We start from the raw sequence: 24,585 nt of genomic DNA, 5'->3' as shown, positions 1-24,585 counted from the left end.
TGATTCTGTGTTTGAACAGATTTTCAGTGCGATGAATGAGAATGCAGCCTACAAGTGAACGAGCGATCACAACAACAACAAAGGTGAGTGGCATGACGTATCTCTTTTTTTTTTTTTTATTTAATTTTCTGATCGCAATCCGAATTGTAGTTTGCCGGTTTGTCGTATGTCCTTATATTTGGCTCAATTTGAATAAAATTTATTTCCATATTCATGTTTGTTTTCTTGTTTTTTACATCTTAATTTAAATTTTAGTAACTGTAATAATTATTTATTTATTAATTGATGTAATAAAGTACTGATTTAATTTATTATGCAATTGTAAAAAGCAGTGTATTGTAAATATGTTATCACAACTTGTATATTTGCAGAACTTGAATTTACGATCTTTCCGTCCTTTTACAATCTTTCCCCCCTTTCAGATCAATCTGTGATATCTTCTCTGTGATGTCATTCTTATAGTAGCTGTGGTTCAATTTTCAGGTAATGTGATAAATTACTATTTAAAAACTTAAATACTTAATTTTTGTTTCAAATCCTGAAAAAGAACAAAATAAATCAAATATTTGTGTTTTTACCTGTGTTAACGAGTTTACCTGCGTTAACAAGTTTACCTGTGTTAACGAGTTTACCTAAGAGCCTGTAAGTGTATCATAAGTAATATGTGACATCAGTATAGAAAACAAAGTCAGTACCAAGAGTTGTAAACTTGTTTATTTGTTTACAGATGTGCATGAAGAGAATTTACCTGTAATACCTGGGATTACCTGTGCCTTCCAAGATGACAAGACCACTGTGTTATGTTTACCTTGTATCTATGATATATTTTTGTGATTTTTAATACAATTTAAGACAAAATTCATTGTCTGTTTTCGTGTTTTCAAGTTTTATTTCACTTGTAAACACCTGTAATTAGAAAATAACAAAGGTTAGAGACAATAACAACAAAGAATATTACAGTATACTTAATCCTCTTTACAATGGTATATGATAAATGTATATTAAAAGCAAGTTTCTGGTAGAAAAAGTGCATCAAAAATGATAGTGTGATTTTCCAATAATACTGCCAGGGAGGCCAGTGTGCAGGCCTTGTCAGTGTCAGGGACTGCAGGGTTTCAAGGGACATAACTCTGGGGCTAGACTAAAATCTAGTCTCTGAAATGAACATATCGTACATAAAAAAAACAGTTGTTCAGTTATCTTAATAAAAATATAATAAAAAGGAGCCCAGTGACTCTCTTCATACTGCAGTGATCTAGACTTGCCAAACATTATAGACTTGCATGGGCTGTATTTGATATATATTTGTATCAGGGTCTGTAAGACAGACTACTCTGGGGCAGCCAGGGATGATAGAGTTAATGCATCTTTATCCGACGGAATCGGTGGAGGGCATACCTTCATATGTGGACTTTCAACTTTTTTTCCCTCAGCCCGTCCACGGCTGTGTGGTCGGCTTCAGGTGACCACTCCATGTATGGGAACCTCCATTTCCCTCAGCCCGTCCCCGGCTGTGTGGTAGGCTTCATGTGACCACTCCATGTATGGGAACCTCCATTTCCCTCAGCCCGTCCTCGGCTGTGTGGTCAGCTTCATGCAACCACTCCATGTATGGGAACCTCCATTTCCCTCAGCCCGTCCTCGGCTGTGTGGTCGGCTTCATGCAACCACTCCATGTATGGGAACCTCCATTTCCCTCAGCCCGTCCTCGGCTGTGTGGTCGGCTTCATGCAACCACTCCATGTATGGGAACCTCCATTTCCCTCAGCCCGTCCTTGGCTGTGTGGTCGGCTTCATGCAACCACTCCATGTATGGGAACCTCCATTTCCCTCAGCCCGTCCTCGGCTGTGTGGTCGGCTTCATGCAACCACTCCATGTATGGGAACCTCCATTTCCCTCAGCCCGTCCTCGGCTCTGTGGTCAGCTTCATGTGACCACTCCATGTATGGGAACCTCCATTTCCCTCAGCCCGTCCTCGGCTGTGTGGTTAGCAATGACCATTACATCGATGGGAAGAGTCAGGTATGTGTTATGACCAGGTACTACGCAGCCATCAACGATAACCCTCTCAAGTTAAGCCCTAGACTGGAGTGCCGAGCCAAATGCAAGTGGGGCATGAACCTTCTAGACCAGGGCATTACGCCAAGGGAGGTCGAAAGGCCGGCTCTGGACTGGAGGCGAGGTCAGTGGCGTGTAGTAGTGGTGACCTGTTGGGCCACTACTGACGGACCAAAGCTGTACGTGCCTTGCACATCCTCCAATGCGGCGTCTCGCAGGTAATGACAGGCAAAGACTGTGTTAGACCGCCATAAACAACCCTCCATGATGGCACGTAGAGAGCAGTTACTGTGTAGCGCCATGGCGGAGGCGACTGCCTGGATCTCATGCAGGTTTTTGGAATGCAGGGTGTCCAATCCCGCTGCATTGTAGGCCTGGAGAATGATGGCTCGTAGCCAAAGGGCGATCGAGTGCAGCTGACTTCCGCTCGCGAGGTTGCAGACACCGGTATTAAGGCGTCGTCGTTGTCTATGGTGTTCCTTGGATCGTCTGATGTAGCAGCGCAGCGCTATAAGGGGCCATAGACGGAGCTCTAGTTTGTCTTCTGCGCCCACAAACGAAGATAGGGGAGGGATGAGGAACGATCTATCTGGCTGTCCTGGGAGTTGATTCTTGGCAATGAAGTCCCAGCACAGTCCAAGATGCACGGCTCCGTGTGCTCCTTGCTCAATAAGGACGCGCGTGATGTCCAAGGTTTGTGGCTCACTGACACAGGCTGCTGTAGCAAGCGCCAGGAGGAAGACCGTCTTTTTCGTCAGATTCTAGAATGACATCTCTCAGCGAGGTGAGAATGACGTTCAAGTCCAAAGCTGGTGGACGAAATTTTGCCTTTTGGCCGATTTTTGTCATGCGCCGATCTTCCGGAACTGCCCTGACGGAGTTGAGCGCCACAAGGTAAGTCATGATGGTACTACCCTTGATCTTGCGGTTGTGGCGAAGATAAAGCATGAACTCAGCCAGGAATTGAGGCGATGCAGACGTGGGGTCTTGCTGTTTGCCCCATCAAAAGCTCTCGAAGGATTGCCACTTGTCGTCATAGAGGCTCCTTGTGGTTGGGCGATGACCCTAGCCGGTCTGGCCTAGTAGTCCTTGGCGTTCAGTGCTCTCTGTAAATGGACCACATGTCTTCTGGACGAACCTGGGAAGGAGTACAGGTGGCGGAAAAGTGTACGCTGTTAGTCCTTCCCAGGGGATGCTGAAGGCGTCGACTGCCCAAGACAGGGGACCAGGGACCGGCAATATGTAGGTCGGAAACTGGTAGTCCTGGCTGGTGGCGAATAGGTCTATGTTGGGGAGACTGTGAAACAAGAGCGAAGGCATCTTGGTGGAGCTTCCACTCTGTGGGGGCGACCTTGCCTGGCCAAGAAAGAGCATCCAATAGGATGTTTCGGCAGCCCGGAAAGTGCTGGACGAACTGGATCCCCAGATGATCTACCAGGTGGAGGAATCGGAATGTCTGCTAGGTCGAGTGAGTTGGTCCTTGGTTCCGTAGGCACCAGATGACGGTTCTGTTGTCCGTCGAGATGGAGAGCCAGGCATGTCTGAGGGTCTGCTTCCGGTGTGCAATGACCAAGATAAGCGCCTCTAGTTGGAGGTTGTTTACGTGCCTTAGGCGCTGCTCGGCTGACCACAGACCTGAGGTGCCTGTCCCTCAAGATGTGTGCCCCATCCCTGTAGGGATGCGTCTACGAATAGGCGCAGAGAGTTCGTAAGCCCTATCAAGGAGACAATCGTTTATGTATGCCTCAAACTGAATAGCCAAGAGATGGAGGTAAGAGGCTATCGGCTATCCACGGGGCTGAAGAAATTCCAAATGGGAGGACTGCCCATCGGTAATGGACTCCCATGAAGATGAAGCAGAGGAATTTCGGGTCATCGGGATGTATTGGGCCATGTAGGTAGGCATCCTCGATATCCAGGCTAATGAGTACATCCTGTGCCTGGATCCGGGATCATAGCAGCCCTAGCGTGGTCATCTTGAAGTTAGGTTGACGCGCCAGGTAGCGTTTGTTGAAAGCAGCACGATTGTGAATCACCCTGTTTGTCCGAGTCCTTCTTGGGGACTAGGAAGACAGGTGAATAGAAACCCGGTGTTACGGCTGGGGCGTGTATGACCTCTATCGTTTCTGGCTCAGTAGGGGGTTGAGTAGGGGGGTAGGTGTCCACTATAGGGGATGATGTGAGCTGCGGGTAGTCTATAAGCGTCAGCTTGCACCCGTGTCGGATGATGTTGGTGATGTATGGGTCCCCCAGGATCTCCCATTTCTGCCAGAATCGACCCAGTCTCCCACCTGGAGTGTTGACAACTTAGACGACTGGGGGTTGGAGGTCACAGTCTTGTGTGTCTGAAGATTGACTTGAAGTCCTTGGGGTTGCCGCAGTGCTGGTAAGAGCCTGAGGACTTGCGTTTTCCTCTGCCTCTACCCCGAGAGGTTGAGGTGGTGCCCCGCCCCAGGGGCTGGAGGGTGTTGTGTCATGGCTGGTTTGAGCCAGACTGGGACGCCCTTAGCAAAGTTGGCTGTGACCTCCTAGCCAGGGCCTTGAGAGCGGTCTCATCTCAGGCGAAGATCACTCTTAAACTCTGGGTCCCAGGCCAACAGAGCAAGGTAGCCCAGGCATCTCGCGGCTGTGAGCTCAATCTGGGCTGCCCTCATATGAGAGCGCATATGCTTGACTTGTTGCTGGAGGTAGGATACAACGGTGGTTAGATGGTCTATCCATTGAGCGTTATCCTCCAACAAGTCCTGTAGAATGGCTCTGGAGGACGACACCATCAGTGAGAGATGCTTGAGAGTGTGGCGAATCTCAGTCTCCATGTAGGTGAGTTTACTGTCAGAAACTCATACTGAAGTCGAGCGGTTAGACTCATCCAAGGTATGAGCGTGGTCCGCAACCTGGAGAGAGTGGACTGGGTAGTCGCCTGAAGGACGGAGTCAGCGAGAGTTTACTGAAGTCCTCATCCAGGGCTGAGATCATGTCTTTAATCAGCGGGTCCAGTGGGATCGAGGTAGCGTCCAAATGGATGGCTGTCTTGCTATTGACCTCTAGGCCAGGAGAGGGAGCGACCATCTGCAACCTGGTCTAGGCCAAGGTGGGACTCGCAGTCCATGGGGGTGTCGTCATAACAAGGGATGAAGGCACCCTCCTAGGAGTCAAAACGGTAGCCACTGGAGCGTCTGCTAACAGGGGAGCGGCTCCTAGATCGAGAATCCTGACGAGATGACCGACTGTTACTCCGACGTGAAGACATACTTTGGGAAGCCAAGTCCATGAAGTAACGAGACGTAGAAGGAACATTCATGCCTGATGACAGAGATGGCGTCTGTAAAGGCGTCCAACGAGGCACTGGCAAGGGCGTGGGCATCTGTATAGGTGCTGTTTGATGGATAGGCGCCATCTGTATAGGCGCTATGGGTGGCGCTTGTAGGGACGTCTGTAAAGGCGCTGGGGCAGTAGCGTCAGCGTCTGCATGGCCTGTAACTACTATATGTATTGTATGTGTCTATCATGGGCGTCTGTGCCATTCCTGTGGACTGTATAGGCGCCATTTGGTAAGAGAGCGCCATGCCGGGCATCATGGTGGAGGCCACCGCCATAAAGATAGACGAGGGTGCTCTGGGTAGAGACTGAGACAGTGAGACCCGACATCATGGCAATGGTCGAGGTCGGAGAGTTGTCCGAGATAGCCTGGTAGTGGGCTAATTCTCGGAAAGGTCAGACATCTTGCGCCAGTGTTTCCTGGCCTGTGGTGTTCCCCTTGTCCTGGACACACGGAGGTACCATCTGAAAGCTGTGGGAGAAAGCGGGAGGCAGTCTTTACATTGATGACCCTGGAGGCATTGAGATGAACAATTAAGGCACAGGGGGTGGGGATCCCACGCAGACATATTACGCCAGCACTTGGAGCAGGAGGGTATGATATCTGCAATGAAGCAGAGTAAAATCACAATGCGTCCTCGCCCGATTATGTATGCTATAATTTGTTTATCCCATGGCGTGGGTTTATGAAAAAATTATTACCAAACGTAAGACAACATACAAACAAAGACAAAATACTTGTGAGGATACGCCAATGGTGGGGTACAAAAGCAAGAAGAATATAGGATGCAAGACAGTTCATTAACTCGTTGGCCACGTAAAATATTCAAGATGGCTACTTGAAACAACAAGACACCTAGCATTAGTCATTGTTTTCTTCAAAGTAAATGCTAGCAGGTGTCAAAAGATGTTATGCACATATTACCAAACATAGAATGTACAAAATACAAACCATATGCAGAACACAGAGACAATAAACATTGACTCAATGAGCAAAGACATGAGGGTTTGAAGTAGTTTATGTTACAGGTGAAAAACAGGTCTTCACTCAAGAAGTGACAAGAGTAATGTGAGCACACATGCAGCTATCTTCATTAATTAAAGACCGCCTCCGTGGTCTAGTGTCTGCCCAGGGTTCTCTCTCTCTCTCTCACACACACACACACAGACACACAGAGAGACACACACAGAGACACACAGAGACACACACACAGACAGACAGACAGACAGACAGACAGACAGACAGACAGACAGACACACACACACACACACACACACACACACACACACACACACACACACACACGTACGTTCATGCACATCGTTATATAAGTGCAATAATCTTGGTCACGACGTTAAACCCCATTTCATCTCACCTCATGAATTAAGCATCACAATATTTTGTGATTCTATTTCAAGTGGCGAGGACCATAAGTCACCTTGTTGCACAAACCCCACAAAATATTTGTCTGCATTTGTTCTACAATTTAATGTACTACATTATGTACTTGACATTGTTTTCACAGTCATACACACTTTACAAAACGGAGGTCATGCACAACTGTTTGGAATTTCAGATAACTTAGGTGCTCAGTAAGATATCGTGTTGAAGATGAAAATCTCCAAATAATCATAAAGGTACAATTCAGATATATTCAGAAAACACAACATGTAATGATATCACATCATGTTCACTATTCTGCATCAATACAAAATAGTGGCAGACGGTTGAGTAGTAGTTGTGGAGGGAATACTGTTTACTCACGCCTTCCTTGTACTGCAAGAATCTCTTGTTGGTCTCTTTCTTGTCAAATCTGTCCAGGTACTTGAGACGATGACCTAGCACAGTATCAACATGAGTCTTGTGCTTCACAGCAAGCTCTAGTGACCTGAAACACATGATCAAGCTCAAGTGACCTGAAACACAGAAGCAATCTCTAGGGACCTATAACACAGAAGCAGACTTTTGGTATTTTTGTATTCAATAGAATTATTAAACAATAGTTGTCACTTTTATTAATCCAAAGAATCTCTATTGCATCTATTCCATCCACCTCACCAATACTCTACATCTAGGTTGCTAATGTTGAAAAGGAGTGAAGACTTCCTAGCTGTGCTCCTCATGGGCAGAGGTTTAGGAAGGGAGATACCATTAGTATCTCAACTGGTAATGGTTAGCTGACAGATTTTATAGTGTGATGACAGCCAAAACTCAGGATTTCTGGCACGGATGTAACAGAGGTTTTGCATTTATAAGAATCGAACCGTATTGCTTATTGAGCCAAAAAGAGTTCATATGAGTGTACCTGTCCCAGTTATACAACTGAATGTTGAGCATGATGGCCCTGAACGTGAGTCCGGCCTGTAGTAGGATGGCTTCAGCATCTTGAGGACTGCCACACAACAAGGCCATCTCAGCATTGCGGGCCTCTTTCACCGGAATATCTTTGATATTCATAATGAACTGCACTTTGTCCGTCTGCAAAGAAAGTTGCTACATGTAAGACACCATTACTTATGTACTTCAGAGACCATATTCATTATATAAACCACATGGGCATAAGGGCTAACTGAAGACCGCTCACTGCTGCACGAGACCAAGCAGCACTTTCATACCAGACTGCAAGATTCGAAGATTTACAAGGGATGGTTTCATGAATTGACTTGGCAATCAGCTGTTCAACAATTTACATATTTGCAAAAGTAGCAGTGACATTTTCACATATTTTATGTTATATAAAAAGTCAATAAATAGTTACACAAAAACATTTCTTGTTTGTGTTATACAGTTTTGCCGGCAACAGTATTATTAATGGTAATCGCTTTGTCTCTTCTTTGTTTAGGTCAGGTTAATACATCTTCATAATACTTGCATTTCATGTTACTGGGAATCTTAAGTATAATATAGTGTGCAGTTTCTTCACCATGGTAAACATGGAAGATTTTTGGTGTGTGTTGGATAACAATGAAGTTGAGTTCTGTGATCAATAAAGGGTGAGAATCTAAAATATTGTACAAAGCAACACACATGTTGAGCCCCACTACTAAGGACACAAACCAAATTTAATTACATTTCGAACTGAGTAATGGTGATAAACATCATAAACAAGTTTTTTTTCAATATGGCTACCATTACGGCCATATTGAAAATTGGATTTGAACCTCTTGAAAGATTTGGGGTGTCAAAATTAGTGGTTTCTGAGGAGAAAACATTTATGACAGATGCTGTATGATTCAATACATTACCTGGAGAAACAGGCTCCCATTTTGAAAATAATATTGACAGTCAGTAACCATAGATTTATTTCATTAAGGTTGTCTTCTTCCATTAATTTTAAAATTTTGGAAAGGGGGCCTTCGAAAGGCTTGAATTTTGAGAATGAAATTCTGTAGGAAGCCTGTCATGCTCATTAATATTGTCTGTGTTACTCACCTCTTTAATAGCAGCATATGCCACCTCTGCTGTGTTGAGTTCCTTAGCATAGGATGCCATTGCTGCCAGACATGCCCACAGTGTATCTTCCTGGGAACAACCATATCATATACGTCACACAAATGTCACACATTAGATAACCCTTCCTTTACTTGTCACCTTACCGATATAATTGAAACAGAAAGTTGCTCAGAACTGTTTCATCCCCAGCAAAAATCTGCTACCCCTCACTAGAGAGACGTAATAGATACCTTAACAAAGCGACACAGCCGGAGGGAGTCTCCCCAGCGACTAGAGTTGGCATAGCTGTGGAGGACTCCAGGGTACGGAGATACCGTGGTGCTGATCAGAGAGCCCTCACTTCGACGCAGGATTAAGTGATTTCCAACAAAATCAATAAGTTGTGGTGCCTTGCCAAATTCACTGAAACAGCAAAATTAACATAATTAATATTTTAGAAAAGAAATATCATTTATATTTATCCTGACTCATACAAACTGCTTATCTCATGTCATTTTCAAAAGGTAGTGGAAACTCCTGTGCTGTGATCCAAGAGAAAAAACATCTCACTCAAACCACATGACCATGCTGGTAGACTCGTCCCTCTCTCATTTACCTACTTATCGGCCAAAACACTCTCAGGGTAAAGAGGCGACAGCTGGGAGGCTACTGTAGGGTATGAGTCAGTATAAGTATAAATAAGTAATAAATTTTTACTCTAAAAAATACATATTTTACCTTATCCTGACTCATACTAATTGCTTGAATCTCAAGGTGGATGGTTCCACCTGTATGCATTATTCAGATGTGATCTGTTTATAACCCTCTTGGGAACATGATTAAACATCCTGTTTGTTTTTCTAATATCCTTGTTAGGTACCATTTCATTTTGGGTGAAAAAGAGGGAAATAATTATACCAGCTTACTTTAAATGATTATAGCGTTAAGAGAAGGTAATAAACTTTGTTGTCACTCATGTTCTGAATCACATTGTAAAACAGGGAAGCATGGAAAGCGGTGATGGGACAGTCACCTGACGTCAGGAATAGGTTCTTTGTATGCGTGGTCTTCTGTAATATCAGAGGTATCAGTGCTGGTGGTGGGAATGCATATGCATGAAGATGGCCCAAGCCCGAGTGTCTGGTACTGGGAAGACAAAGGTTGATATCTCATCTGTTGAATCTGGTTGCAAATAGATCCACCCATAGACAATCTTCTTTCCTTGTCGCCAGTCAGAATGCTTCCGGATGGAGCATTCATTTTGTTAGAGATGGTTTGGATGGTCTGGATTGGGCATTTGCTGATATATTTGACACTCCTGGGATGTGTCTTGCTTTTATTCTTAGATTCAGACTGTCTGTGATTGTACATTTGAAACGTTAACCTCAGGAGGGCTGCAGACCTTGTAGTTCCTTGGAGGTTTATGTAGAAGGCCCAACACTGAGTTGTCAATTGTGACAAACAATGAGATATTGCCTCGAACTCTAGATGGTTGATGTTGAAGAGCTTTTCTTCTATGGATCATAGCCCTGATGCTACTTACAAGTTGGTGAGCACCACCTCCTTGTAGTGAGGTGTCTACAAATAGATGTTGATTGTAATCTAGCTCATTCAAAATGGTTCCTTCACAGGCTTGGTTGTCCACCACTGAAGGTATTCTTCAGCCACAGTGGCAGTCAAAGTCTGAGACCTTGATGATTTAAGAATGGTCTTAGGAATCTCTGAATGGGATGAAGTCGAAGCCTCTTACTGTCAGTGCTTGGGCAGATTGTTTAGTCCTAATACCACTTACCATTGGTTGACTGAAGTCTGTTTGTGAATACCTGCTGGAAGACAGCTTTGAATCCAACAATCTTCTGGTACTTGAATTCGATTCTGCCCCGTTAGAAATCTGATCCACAGAAACTTGAGGTCTTGGGATGGTTGAAGGTCTGAAGGTTCTGAAAGTTTATAAACCCAATTAGGCTGGTAAATCATCTCAGAGTAAAGTTCAGTTGACACTTGAGTATCTCTACTAATTGATGTGCTTGAATTCCATCGTCCAGATAGAAGGCGCAATGGATCCCCCCTGTTGTGTAGAAAGGCAACGATTGGTTTGGTCACCAGTGTTAACAACCACTGAGCCATAGAAATTCCATAAGGCAGGACTGTCCATTGATAATGTTGCCCTTGGTATTGGAAAAGTAGGTATTTCCTGGAGGCTGGATGAATGGGGATGTGAAGGTAAGTGTCCTGTATATCGATGCTAATGAGACAATCATGCAGTTTTATCATCTGTTTTAGCTGTGGTAAGTGGAGCATTTTGTACTTGTCCAGCTTCTGAACATACTTTTTCTTGAATTCCTTCATGTTCTTTCGGGGACCAGGGAGATGAGTGAATAAAAACCTGGAGTTAGGACATCTGGCTGTACTATCTCTGCTTCTCTCTGTTGATTGCTTCTGTTAGTTTAGGTTGCAGTACCTGTATTGTACAATTGGCAGATTGAGAGAGAGAGAGGAGATGCCTCTCTTTTGGCTGAACTGTAATCCTTCTTGAGGATGTTCTTGACGAATGTGCCCTCCAAGAAGATGTCCCAATTCTTCCAGTACCTTGCCAGCTTTCCACCTCCTGTTGACTTCTGTACATGAAAAGCTGGATTCCCAGTCGTTCATCAGCTTCCCTTCATTTTCAGGCATGGGATCCCCTGGATCCTCAGCAACAGCCAGACTGGAGGTCTGGAGGTTCTTACTGTGATCAGAGGAAACAGACAGACATTTCTTCTTGGATCTAGACAAATGCTGAAGAAGGAAGTCGACACTCATTCTGCCAAGGGAAGAATATTGTGTAGGGATGACTGGATTATTCTGTGAGGTAGGAAGTTCAAGATGAATTTCTTACGTCAGACTCCCTGTCTTCCTCTGAAGAGACGTTAATGTTACCTCACATTGAAGTCGTCTCCAATGAGGAGGATGTAGATCGGGATGAATCCCGTCTCTTCTGGTCCATCTTCTTCTGCACTGTGAAGAGGTACTGTGCAAAGTCTTCATCTCTGAGGGGAGCAATGGAACTACACCTCCTCTCCACGGTTCAGTACTGAGGAACGCAAACTGAACAAATGGGGTGAGGATCACAATCTGAATCATGTATATGTCATATTGTACACGTTTTCATACCAAAAATGTGGGTGGGGTGGGGGTATTTAAAGCCAAAAATATGAAAATTCTAAACTTCTTTGATAGGCATTTAGAAGTTGGAGTACTAAGTTAGGATAAGAATTTATGGATGAACAACTTCTTTATTACAATTACCGTATTTGACATAATAAGCGCCCAGGGCGCTCTCCAAATTAGAAATAGGGGGCTCTTATTAGAATATTATTTTGGTGAAAAATAAATTGAAATAAGTTGAAAGATAAATTCGTGGTTTATGCTGACAGCCTGAAATGTTTATGTACGACATTTAGGAAGTTTGCCTAGGGCTTTAAAGTTAGCCGTATTGTTTTGAGGGTTTAAGATTTTCTCTAGGGTTATTTCAGTGTTTAGGTTTAGAGAGTTTAGGATTGTTGTTCTGTGTGTCTTGTAGTGTGGGCAGTGAATGACGGCATGTTCTGTGGTTTCTTGTTGAGTGCATTGTGGGCATCTGCCTGTTGGGTGTATTTTAAGTGTTTTAAGGTGACTGTTTAGTTTGGTGTGTCCTGTTTGTAGTTTAGTTATGGCTCTGTCGATTTTTTTTGAAGGGTGGAGACTGTTAGGTTTAGTTAGGGCTTTATTAATTATTTTTTTGAGCTGACAGTTTGAGTTTTTGTATTTTGTTTGCCATGTTTTGGTGAATTTTTGGTTGGTTATGCTTTTAATTTCTGATTTTGAGATTGGCAGATTTAGGCTTATTTCTTGGAGTTTAAGGGAGAGTTTAGCTGCTTGGTCTGCGTTTTCATTACCATAAATTCCTACATGTGCGGGTATACAAACAGATTCTATTTGTTTGCCTGCTTTAGTTAGTTCAATGGACTTTTTTAATATTTGAGTTAATAGTTTGGGGCTGTTTTTAGTGTTTTTGTTTTTTAGGGCCTGGAGTCCACTGAGGGAGTCTGTGAGAATGAGGATGTTTTGTTGGGTTTTTAGTTGTGGGTTGTGTAGGGCTGTGGCCATGCCCATAAGTTCGGCCGTGAAGATTGACTGGTTATTGGGGAGTCGATAGGATTTGGTTTGTTTCAGAGGTTGAGAGATGTGGATGCCAAAGCCTGTGTGTTTGTAGGAGGGGTCAGAGGATCCGTCTGTGTAGAAGTGACACCAATTTGGCCATTTTTCGTGGATGTATGCTAGTGAGTTGTTTGGGGCGATGTTGGGATTCGTTTGTTTGTTTAGAGTGAAGGCGAGTGTGGTGTCTATTTTTGGGGTTTGGAGTTTTGGAGTGTAGATGTTTGAGGGTTTGGTGTTTTGTTTTAAGTTTTTTAGTTGATGTTCATTTAGGTAGTTTATTATTCTTTGTGATATGGGGGTTAGAAGTGGATTTTTGCAGGCTTGCACTTGGTTTTTCGGGCTTATGTTATTTTTGAGAATGTTTTGGATAAGAGGATTGGATTGGGAGGCCGCCCAGAAGTTTAGAGTTAATTGTTCCCTACGTAGTTCTAGTGGGATTTCCCCTGTTAAGGATTGTAGTGATGTGCTTGATGTGATGTGATTGTTTAGGGTGTTGTAAATGGCGCTACCATAGTCTATTTTAGATCGGATTAGGGCTATGTATAGGGAGAGTAGTGGTTTTTTTTAGGCTCCCCAGTTGGAGCATGTGAGGTATCTAAGTGCGTTTAAGTCCTTACTGCATTTCGATACGAGGTTTTTTATGTGAGCATCCCATGTGAGATGCTCATCGAAAATTAAACCTCGGAATTTAGTTTGTTTCTGAAATTTGATTTGATTATTGTTTAGTTGTAATTTTGGATATGCAGGTTTCATGTTTTTATGTTTAAAGACTATACCTGTGTTTTTTCAGGGTTTAGTGAGAAGCCCCGTTTATCTGCCCATTGTTGGATTTTGTTTAATGATTTTTTAAGTGGATCTTGGGTTAGTTTGATGCTTTTAGTGCGGATCCAGAGGGCTCCATCATCTGCGAATTTTGAGGTGTTTACTTTTGGGGATAGTCCATCGAATAGATTGTTAATCATTATGTTAAAAAGTGTTGGGCTTAGGATGCTGCCTTGGGGTGTGCCGTTTTCTAGGGGACACTGGTTTGATAGAGTTTGGTCTATTCCCACTGTAATTTTGCGGATTGTTAGGAAATCTTGAATGTAGTTAATTATTTGTCCTTTGAGTCCTATTTTTTTAAGTTTTTGTATTAGCCCATTATGCCAAACCATATTGAAAGCTTTGGAGAAATCTAAGAAGATACCTGTTGTGTATTGTTTATGTAGTTGTCCAGTTTGTATGTCTTGCTCTAGTCTAAGGTGGAGTGGCCTGGGGTGAAGCCACTTTGGTCTGGGTTAATTATATTGTTTTGTTCTAGGAAGTGTTGTAGCCTATTTTTGACCATGGCTTCCATAACTTTACATAGGTTTGAGGTTAGGAAGATGGGTCTGTAAGAATTTGCCTGTTCAGTAGGTTTGTTTGGTTTGGGGATTGCAATGACTAAAGCTTGTTTCCATGTAGTTCCATGAAGATTAGGTTGTAAAGTTTTAATAGTGTTTTGAGGATTTAAGGGGGCAGTTGTTTGATGATTTGATATTGTTGTCGTCCTTTGGTAGTTTGGTGAATTTAGATTCTGTTTTTAACTGATCTTGGAATTTGAGGCTAAAGTTGCTATTTCTGCTTATGTCCGAAAAGTGGTTTGCAAGGTTGTTAGCTTTTTTTGGGGAGTTTGTTGAGTTGTTTATGTTGGGAGTCTTTTTTTAGCATTTTATGCCCCTGATGGCGTGGATTTTGCGCCAGACCGTTCTGGCGTCTGTTTTGTGGATAATTTCCTCACAGATTTTTTTCCAGTTTTTGGTTTTGGCTATTTGGACTAGGTTTTGTACTTTGTGGTTTAGTTCATGTGCTATTGTTAGATGTTTATAGTCACGTATGGCTTTGTTGAATGCGGTTTTTCGTAGTTGTTTCTATTTCCTTGTTCTAGCATGCTACTGATGGTTTGCCTATTTTAGTTGTTTTAAATGGGATGCAGTTTTTAGCAGCGGTATTTATGTATTCAGTTTTCAGTATTCGGTTTTTACAGTATATTTCTGGGTGGTTATTTTCTAGGTTGTCTAGGTTGGCTTGGTTACAGATTCCCTTGAATTTATTCCCGTCAGCCTTGTGGTATTGAAATTTTGGTTCCTGATTTTGTGTTGACTTTTGTATGTTTATATCTCCTACTCTTATGTTTATTGGGTGGTGGTCACTGCCTAGAGGTTCTTCATGGACTTCCCATTGTATGCTCTGGGCTGGGTCGGGTACGACAGAGTGTGGTTGGCAAGTATATATACAAGTAGGAGGCAATGTTTATACAGTAGAGTAGATATTGTTATACTGGAGTAGAGAAGCCTGTTATGTACACACAACGGTAGTGATAATCATCGGTGAAGTCAGTGACATAAAACAAAGGATGGAGCCAGTAATATAAACAACAGGATTATGGCTGAATTTGTTGAGTTGATGGTACGCTGGTGTATGTATAGCCTTGGTCACGGTTGATTGACGGCTGGAGTCTTTTGATGTTGATGGCTTCTTGTTGTTTCCTGATCTTGAAGTCTCTCCCACTGAATGCTGTGGTTTGGTTGTCACGGATTTGGTCTGATAGAGCTGATTTAGAGTCATCTTTGGAGACTGAGCTTTGATGTTCTTTTATTCGGGTTTTGAGGGGCCTAGATGTTTCTCCTATGTAAGCTTGTCCACAATTGCATGGAATGTGGTAAACTCCTCCTGATGGTTCTAGCTTGTGGCTGGTGGTTTCCCTGTGGCTTTAATTGTGTTCTGAATGGTATGACTTCTCTTGAAAACTACATCAATGTTGGCCTGTTTCTTTAAGAGTCTCTGGATTTTGTGGCTTACTGTTCCAAAGTAGGGGAGGCTGATCACAAAGGGTGCAGACTGTTGACGTGGGGATTTCTGAGATTTCTTGGTTTTGTTCTGTATTGTCTGTTGTACTAGTTGCTCAGGGTAGAGGTTATGCTGTGTAAATACTTGTTTGAGGTGGCTTAGTTCAGTAGTTAGATGTTGCTTCATGGAACAGATGTTGTGACCTCACAACAGAGCCATAACTCTGTAAACAAGAGTCATCAGAAGATGACAAATCCCCCCCCCCCCCCCCCCCCCCCCCCCCAGGCCACCACAAATTCAAAAGAACAAATCATTTGACTGTTACTTTAAGTCCAACTTGAATTTCTATCTAATCTGTCTGTCCATATATAAGAGTAGTTATGTAGCTATCAAAACAATACCATGGAATTGGGTTTCGGAACTTTGTATTTCTATGTCAGGTGCACACCAATATGAACAGAGTCAAAGTCAAACTTGTTGCCATGGTAATGGAAAAAAATATGAATTCTAAACACCCCTTAGTAGCAAAAGGCACCATTTGACAACCTGGTCTATGTGTGTGCAAAGTGTCAAGAAAGTATACCTATTAGTTATAGAGACATGGTCAGGACAAACACACCACTATGAACAGAGTCAAACTCAACCTTGTAAATAGCAAAAGGCATCACTTCAGGATCTGTTTGATATGTCTGCCAAATTTTGTTGAAAAATATTGGATGGCTTTCGAGTCGTGCTACAGAAACGAAATGATTACAGATGGATGGGAGGAGGGATGGATCGACGTAGTGTCAACTATATCCCCCCAGGGATAATAATACTGTTCCGTATTTTTCAAAATCCTAAATCATCAAAAGGCACCAGTTCACCACTAGACTGATCTGTACAGCAAGTTTCATCTTGAAACATTCAATGTTTTTTCAGTTCTGCATTGAAATGAGAACAATCCACATTTTCAGTAATATCCAACCTGTCATCATGAACAAAAATAGAGAAATGAAAAAAAGTGAAAATACCAAATCATTAAAAGGCACCAGTTTACCAAGAGACTGATCTAATAGAGAGTTTCAAACAGGAATATCTAATGGAAATGGAAAAAGGATGGCTGAAGGACTGTCATGCTGACATGGGGCTGTCCAGTCAAGACAGTCGGGGGAACAAGCAATACAACACACGGCAACATAGGGCTGTCCAGTCAAGACTGTGAGGAGAACAAGCAATACAACACACACGGCAACAAGGGGCTGTCCAGTCAAGACAGTGAGGGGAACAAGCAATAAAACACACGGCAACATGGGGCTGTCCAGTCAAGACAGTGAGGAGAACAAGCAATACAACACACGGCAACATGGTGCTGTCCAGTCAAGACAGTGAGGGGAACAAGCAATAAAACACACGGCAACATGGGGCTGTCCAGTCAAGACAGTGAGGGGAACAAGCAATACAACACACACGGCAACATGGGGCTGTCCAGTCAAGACAGTGAGGAGAACAAGCAATACAACACACAGCAACATGGGGCTGTCCAGTCAAGACAGTGAGGAGAACAAGCAATAAAACACACGGCAACATGGGGCTGTCCAGTCAAGACAGTGAGGAGAACAAGCAATACAACACACAGCAACATGGGGCTGTCCAGTCAAGACAGTGAGGAGAACAAGCAATAAAACACACGGCAACATGGGGCTGTCCAGTCAAGACAGTGAGGAGAACAAGCAATACAACACACAGCAACATGGGGCTGTCCAGTCAAGACAGTGAGGAGAACAAGCAATAAAACACACGGCAACATGGGGCTGTCCAGTCAAGACAGTGAGGAGAACAAGCAATACAACACACGGCAACATGGGGCTGTCCAGTCAAGACAGTGAGGAGAACAAGCAATACAACACACACGGCAACATGGGGCTGTCCAGTCAAGACAGTGAGGAGAACAAGCAATACAACACACGGCAACATGGGGCTGTCCAGTCAAGACAGTGAGGAGAACAAGCAATACAACACACACGGCAACATGGGGCTGTCTAGTCAAGACAGTAAGGGGAACAAGCAATACAACACACACGGCAACATGGGGCTGTCCAGTCAAGACAGTAAGGGGAACAAGCAATACAACACACAGCAACATGGGGCTGTCCAGTCAAGACAGTGAGGAGAACAAGCAATACAACACACACGGCAACATGGGGCTGTCCAGTCAAGACAGTGAGGAGAACAAGCAATACAACACACAGCAACATGGGGCTGTCCAGTCAAGACAGTGAGGAGAACAAGCAATACAACACACAGCAACATGGGGCTGTCCAGTCAAGACAGTGAGGAGAACAAGCAATACAACACACACGGCAACATGGGGCTGTCCAGTCAAGACAGTGAGGGGAACAAGCAATACAACACACGGCAACATGGGGCTGTCCAGTCAAGACAGTGAGGAGAACAAGCAATACAACACACAGCAACATGGGGCTGTCCAGTCAAGACAGTGAGGAGAACAAGCAATAAAACACACACGGCAACATGGGGCTGTCCAGTCAAGACAGTGAGGAGAACAAGCAATACAACACACAGCAACATGGGGCTGTACAGTCAAGACAGTGAGGGGAACAAGCAATAAAACACACAGCAACATGGGGCTGTCCAGTCAAGACAGTGAGGGGAACAAGCAATACAACACACACGGCAACATGGGGCTGTCCAGTCAAGACAGTGAGGGGAACAAGCAATAAAACACACACGGCAACATGGGGCTGTCCAGTCAAGACAGTGAGGGGAACAAGCAATACAACACACGGCAACATGGGGCTGTCCAGTCAAGACATTGAGGAGAACAAGCAACACAACCCACACGGCAACATGGGGCTGTCCAGTCAAGACAGTGAGGAGAACAAGCAATACAACACACAGCAACATGGGGCTGTCCAGTCAAGACAGTGAGGAGAACAAGCAATACAACACACACGGCAACATGGGGCTGTCCAGTCAAGACAGTGAGGAGAACAAGCAATACAACACACAGCAACATGGGGCTGTCCAGTCAAGACAGTGAGGAGAACAAGCAATACAACACACACAGCAACATGGGGCTGTCCAGTCAAGACAGTGAGGAGAACAAGCAATACAACACACAGCAACATGGGGCTGTCCAGTCAAGACAGTGAGGAGAACAAGCAATACAACACACAGCAACATGGGGCTGTCCAGTCAAGACAGTGAGGGGAACAAGCAATACAACACACACGGCAACATGGGGCTGTCTAGTCAAGACAGTGAGGAGAACAAGCAATACAACACACACGGCAACATGGGGCTGTCCAGTCAAGACAGTGAGGAGAACAAGCAATACAACACACACGGCAACATGGGGCTGTCCAGTCAAGACAGTGAGGAGAACAAGCAATACAACACACACGGCAACATGGGGCTGTCCAGTCAAGACAGTGAGGAGAACAAGCAATACAACACACACGGCAACATGGGGCTGTCCAGTCAAGACAGTGAGGGGAACAAGCAATACAACACACACGGCAACATGGGGCTGTCCAGTCAAGACAGTGAGGAGAACAAGCAATACAACACACACGGCAACATGGGGCTGTCCAGTCAAGACAGTGAGGAGAACAAGCAATACAACACACACGGCAACATGGGGCTGTCCAGTCAAGACAGTGAGGAGAACAAGCAATACAACACACACGGCAACATGGGGCTGTCCAGTCAAGACAGTGAGGAGAACAAGCAATACAACACACACGGCAACATGGGGCTGTCCAGTCAAGACAGTGAGGGGAACAAGCAATACAACACACACGGCAACATGGGGCTGTCCAGTCAAGACAGTGAGGAGAACAAGCAATACAACACACACGGCAACATGGGGCTGTCCAGTCAAGACAGTGAGGGGAACAAGCAATACAACACACACGGCAACATGGGGCTGTCCAGTCAAGACAGTGAGGAGAACAAGCAATACAACACACACGGCAACATGGGGCTGTCCAGTCAAGACAGTGAGGAGAACAAGCAATAAAACACACAGCAACATGGGGCTGTCCAGTCAAGACAGTGAGGGGAACAAGCAATACAACACACACGGCAACATGGGGCTGTCCAGTCAAGACAGTGAGGAGAACAAGCAATACAACACACACGGCAAAATGGGGCTGTCCAGTCAAGACAGTGAGGGGAACAAGCAATACAACACACACGGCAACATGGGGCTGTCCAGTCAAGACAGTGAGGAGAACAAGCAATACAACACACACGGCAACATGGGGCTGTCCAGTCAAGACAGTGAGGAGAACAAGCAATAAAACACACAGCAACATGGGGCTGTCCAGTCAAGACAGTGAGGAGAACAAGCAATACAACACACGGCAACATGGGGCTGTCCAGTCAAGACAGTGAGGAGAACAAGCAATACAACACACATGGCAACATGGGGCTGTCCAGTCAAGACAGTGAGGAGAACAAGCAATACATACTGCACAGCAATGATCATGTGTTTCCTTCTGACTTTCTGTGCTCACCTTGAATCTTTCCTGTGCAGGGTTTTGGGCAGGAGATCTCGGTCAACGTATACTGCATTTGGATAGTACCAGACCAGGACACAGCCATCTGTCATTGCTGCCAGCATGTTGGTATCGTCATTCCACGCCAGGGACTGGATCATTGTACCTGATCATAGATTTGCAATATACTCAACACAACATTGACCTGGGGATCCACTCTAAATTTAGAAATATTAATACATACCTACTGTTAAAGCGCGATGTTCCAAATTAAAATAAAGAGGTATCTACTCTACAGTGGGACTTCATCAAATTTCAAAACACAGTAGGTATATTTCCATTCTACCATGACGGCAACAATGCTTTGAAAACGGTGCTCTCTTGCAACACGTAACAACACAGGTACACAGGTCTGCAATCTTAGATCATTCCGAAAAGTGGTCACAGGTAGTTATATATGTAACAATTATTACTAAAGTTCAAGATTAAAAACACCATAGTCGTGAGTAGTTCAAAATAAGTGTTCAAAACACATAGTTTTTCAAAAGAAGTTGACAAATAACACTCCAAACTTAGTCCAAAGACAGACGTTTTAATTTCTTCCAACCTGTTGTACACTGTTTCGGCTGACCCTGTCATTTCTCAGAATTTAGTGAGAGAGGTCATTTCTTGGAAATCAAACATGCCATCATTTCTATCATAGGCGTGACAGGTTGTAGCAAAAGGTTTTAACTTGTTAAACAAATATATTTCTACAACAAACTTTATGAATTAACATTCTGTTTGTAGCGGCCATAAAATTTCCGAGTCCCGTGATGGGATTCGAACCATGGACCTTCTGATCCGAGGTCGGACGCCTTGTCCACATGACCAAAGAGGTTAACCCCGTCAGCAAGCTGACAAGGTAAGGATGTCATCTGTGGGATGACTCCACGCCCTGCTACATACTCCCCCGGCAACAGAAGGCACGTCCCGGGCCGCATAGTAGGGTACTGAGGCTTATTTTGCTCAAATTTAATATGAACGTGCTCAGCCCCACGTTGGGCGCCAATGTAGCGGCCATAAAATTTCCGAGTCCCGTGATGGGATTCGAACCATGGACCTTCTGATCCGAGGTCGGACGCCTTGTCCACATGACCAAAGAGGTTAACCCCGTCAGCAAGCTGACAAGGTAAGGATGTCATCTGTGGGATGACTCCACGCCCTGCTACATGTTCATTATTTAACATGTGTAAGTGTTATTAGTTATTTGGCAATTAATTACCCCCAGTGAAAAATAATATAACAAAAAAAATGCCTCTCCACCCCGAACTTGGATGTGGCAGAATTGACCTACATCACTGTTACTCACAGCTGTCAATGGCTGACAATCTTGCGTTTACATTCTCCGTAACTATATAAAAGAAGCAAGATGACAACCCCGATCTATGATGTGGTTCAACATTAACCTGTAGATTTACTGGGATTGATCGAGCCTGCTGGCACAATATGATAACCAATGGAACCGAGTATGAGTGAACAGCTGCTTTTTTAGCCTGTAGACGAGTCAGACATTTCGACACGAGGTAGGGCCTATCTCAGTATCTGAATGTTGTGACCTGTCAATTTCAAGATCATGTTGTCATGAATAAAAAAAATTCAAACAATTTTTATAACGTTATATTTTACTTTCATTGTCGGTTGTTTCAATGAGGAAATAGCTTAAATTGTTCCGATTCTGGTCACCATAGAACATTTCCCTAACAGTTTCATAAATATTTTATCTGTATGCAAAAGATATGCCTTCGTTTAATCTTTTAATGTCATCATCGAAGCAGTCAGGGTTGCGGCCAAGCCAACGCCCAAAACATCCGATATCAAACTACCATATTTCCTCTATTTGACACTATGCCGTCTTTTAATTTCGCGAGAGCCCTTGACTGGGCGTGTATTAGAGACCTAGCTGGTATTAGAGACCCAGCGTGTATTAGAGGAAATATAGATACGTTTTACAGTTCATATGGGGTGATCAATCGGCAGCCATTTTCTATGCATCAATATGAAGGCTATCTCTGTATCCATACGCACATTTTTTTTTAAAAGGCTTAATATATTTGAAAGGGGTTTCCTTAGCAAAAAGGAAACCTCTTTTAAACCAATCAGAATCAAGAATTCATCAATGTCATGGTTAAATCTATATTAGCGCTGTGATATGTAAATGTACTCGGTGTTTGTTGATTGTCATGACATGGCGGTCAGCTTCCCTCTTGTTCTGCGCATGCCTAGTTTGGAATGTTGCAGTCTGTGTGTCTTAGTGCTGCCGCTTCCATGTTTTCAGAAGCATGTTCTCAGATTTATGATGCTGTTTCTTAGTTTTGGGGTAAGTTCTCACCGATTTCTCACAAAATCTATTCTGTGTTGAAAAACAGCAAATGTCTCTGATTTTTATCAGACACCGATAAAAGTACTGTGCCAGAATGTTATTTTATTTAGCAGCTTTACAGAAACTGTGAGTTAACAAAATACTGCCTTATATCTGAAACGACATACACGTATATATGAAATGGATTTATATGCTTATGTATAACATTATACATCAATAAAAAAAATATAACCTGCCGGAAATGATGAAAATTGATTTTCCTCTATAACGTCAAAAGTTGACAGAGAGGTACAAGTACAAAGAAAAGGAGGCATAACTCCGCTATACTCAGAATAGTTTATAGTAACTCAGGTCACTTGGTGAGAATTAGCTGTGGATAAAGACAATATATTTTCATGGTGTTTTGTTCACGAGGAACCCAATTATTCCAACACAAATATCAATATTGAAACTTTATATGTTAAGGTATGAAAAAAATACTATAAAAAATGATGAAATTGTACTTCATAAAAAAGTAAGTAATAGCGAAATGGATGGCCCTATCTGACCTATAAATTAGTCTTTAGATTCCAGCATTCTCCTGATTGTGCAAGTGTTATTTGACTAATGTTGCACTATTATTAATGGAGCACTAGCCTTATCATCAAATGTAATGAATTTATGAAAAAAATGACACCTCTCCTGAATGCAGCCTGTCCTTAACAGGGATAGAAACTAACAGTTTTAGTCCACTAGTCCTTATAATGATAGCATATAGCAAAACCCTTAATAATGGCAAATTTCTGGATGGAGGGAGTTTGATTTGTCCACTAACAGCTGTCTGTGGTCACACAGACCTCTTGTGTGGATCACAGAAATCGATGTACTTCAAGTAACTAGTATCACCTCAATAGGTTCCTTGCGCTAAATAACTACAATGATTGTACATAATAACCAAAACTTTAATACTAATTCCTAAATGTTCTTTGAAGGGAAGTTTGTCTTCATCGATGGGATGGCGTCACTTCCTGTGCAAGTACCAAGGTGCTGAACTGGTGAAGACCAGCAACATTGTCGACAGTCGTAGGTAGTGACTATTGAAGATGGACAGAAACATCTCTCCATGATACTCGAGACGGAGAAGTTACGGTGACGAGCCACTGTAGAGGAATTTAAAGCACATGTTTCTTGTGCAGATTGTTGGAACTGGGAGGCCGTAAATCAAAGGTAATATCATAGGCATTAAAAATGAACATGAGTTTTCTAATAATGCTTAATTGGTCTTGATTGGTGAACTAACCCAAAGCAATGTTATAACACGAAAACAGGTAGGTTAGTATAAATATCGGTTCGGGAAGAAGTGTCTACAGATTTGCTCTCGCCTTACCTAGGAACATACTCGGTCCCTGAGAAGTCTATTGTTGTTCACTATTGTTGTATATATTTGTTAGCTACCTATATATATGATGTTCATGTAAATAAATATCGAACAATAGTTATCATTGTTAATAATTCTAAGAATACTACCTCTATTACATCTTTGCCATAAATCCTGTATTTTGTCTTCAGTCAACTTAATTTTCAGATTTTCACCAGTCATCCTCTTCACTGTCAATTACACACAATTAGTTGTTACCAATATAGCATTATAACAACCCAAGCTATGACGTGCGTAATGACGGGAAACTCAGTTCTTCCAACATCTAACCACTAGAGGTAGATGAATTGGGGAGGTGGGTGGGAGTACTTCTGATGTAATAGAGGTAGTATTCTTAGAATTATTAACAATGATAACTATTGTTTGATAAATTCTTGGGAATCCTCTAGCTCTATTACATATTTGCCAGAATATACCAGAGGAACCCGGAGGGATCTGCCTCTAGTAACTCCCTGTGTAATTGACAGTAATTCTCTTCTCGGAGCCATTAAATCACTGATTCTA

At 43.3% G+C, this 24,585-nt stretch overlaps 1 protein-coding gene across 1 annotated transcript in view; it reads right to left on the bottom strand.

Annotated features, from left to right (window-relative positions):
• LOC124151449 (intraflagellar transport protein 80 homolog) overlaps nucleotides 1-24,585 on the bottom strand; it is a 132,805-nt gene that overhangs the window by 11,253 nt on the left and 96,967 nt on the right. The window contains exons 14-18 of the mRNA XM_046523927.2: nucleotides 20,321-20,468; nucleotides 9,062-9,233; nucleotides 8,811-8,900; nucleotides 7,684-7,856; nucleotides 7,143-7,266 (exon numbers count right to left, since the gene is read on the bottom strand). Coding sequence (XP_046379883.1) covers nucleotides 7,143-7,266; nucleotides 7,684-7,856; nucleotides 8,811-8,900; nucleotides 9,062-9,233; nucleotides 20,321-20,468 — 707 coding nt within the window. The remainder of the gene's footprint in view (nucleotides 1-7,142; nucleotides 7,267-7,683; nucleotides 7,857-8,810; nucleotides 8,901-9,061; nucleotides 9,234-20,320; nucleotides 20,469-24,585) is intronic.

The sequence above is a fragment of the Haliotis rufescens genome, unplaced genomic scaffold (genome assembly GCF_023055435.1).
Source record: "Haliotis rufescens isolate VD_foot unplaced genomic scaffold, xgHalRufe1.0.p SCAF_9, whole genome shotgun sequence".
NCBI classification, from domain to species: Eukaryota; Metazoa; Mollusca; class Gastropoda; order Lepetellida; family Haliotidae; genus Haliotis; species Haliotis rufescens.
Note: the sequence above shows the minus strand (reverse complement) of the source record. Positions and strands in the feature narration are given on the sequence as shown.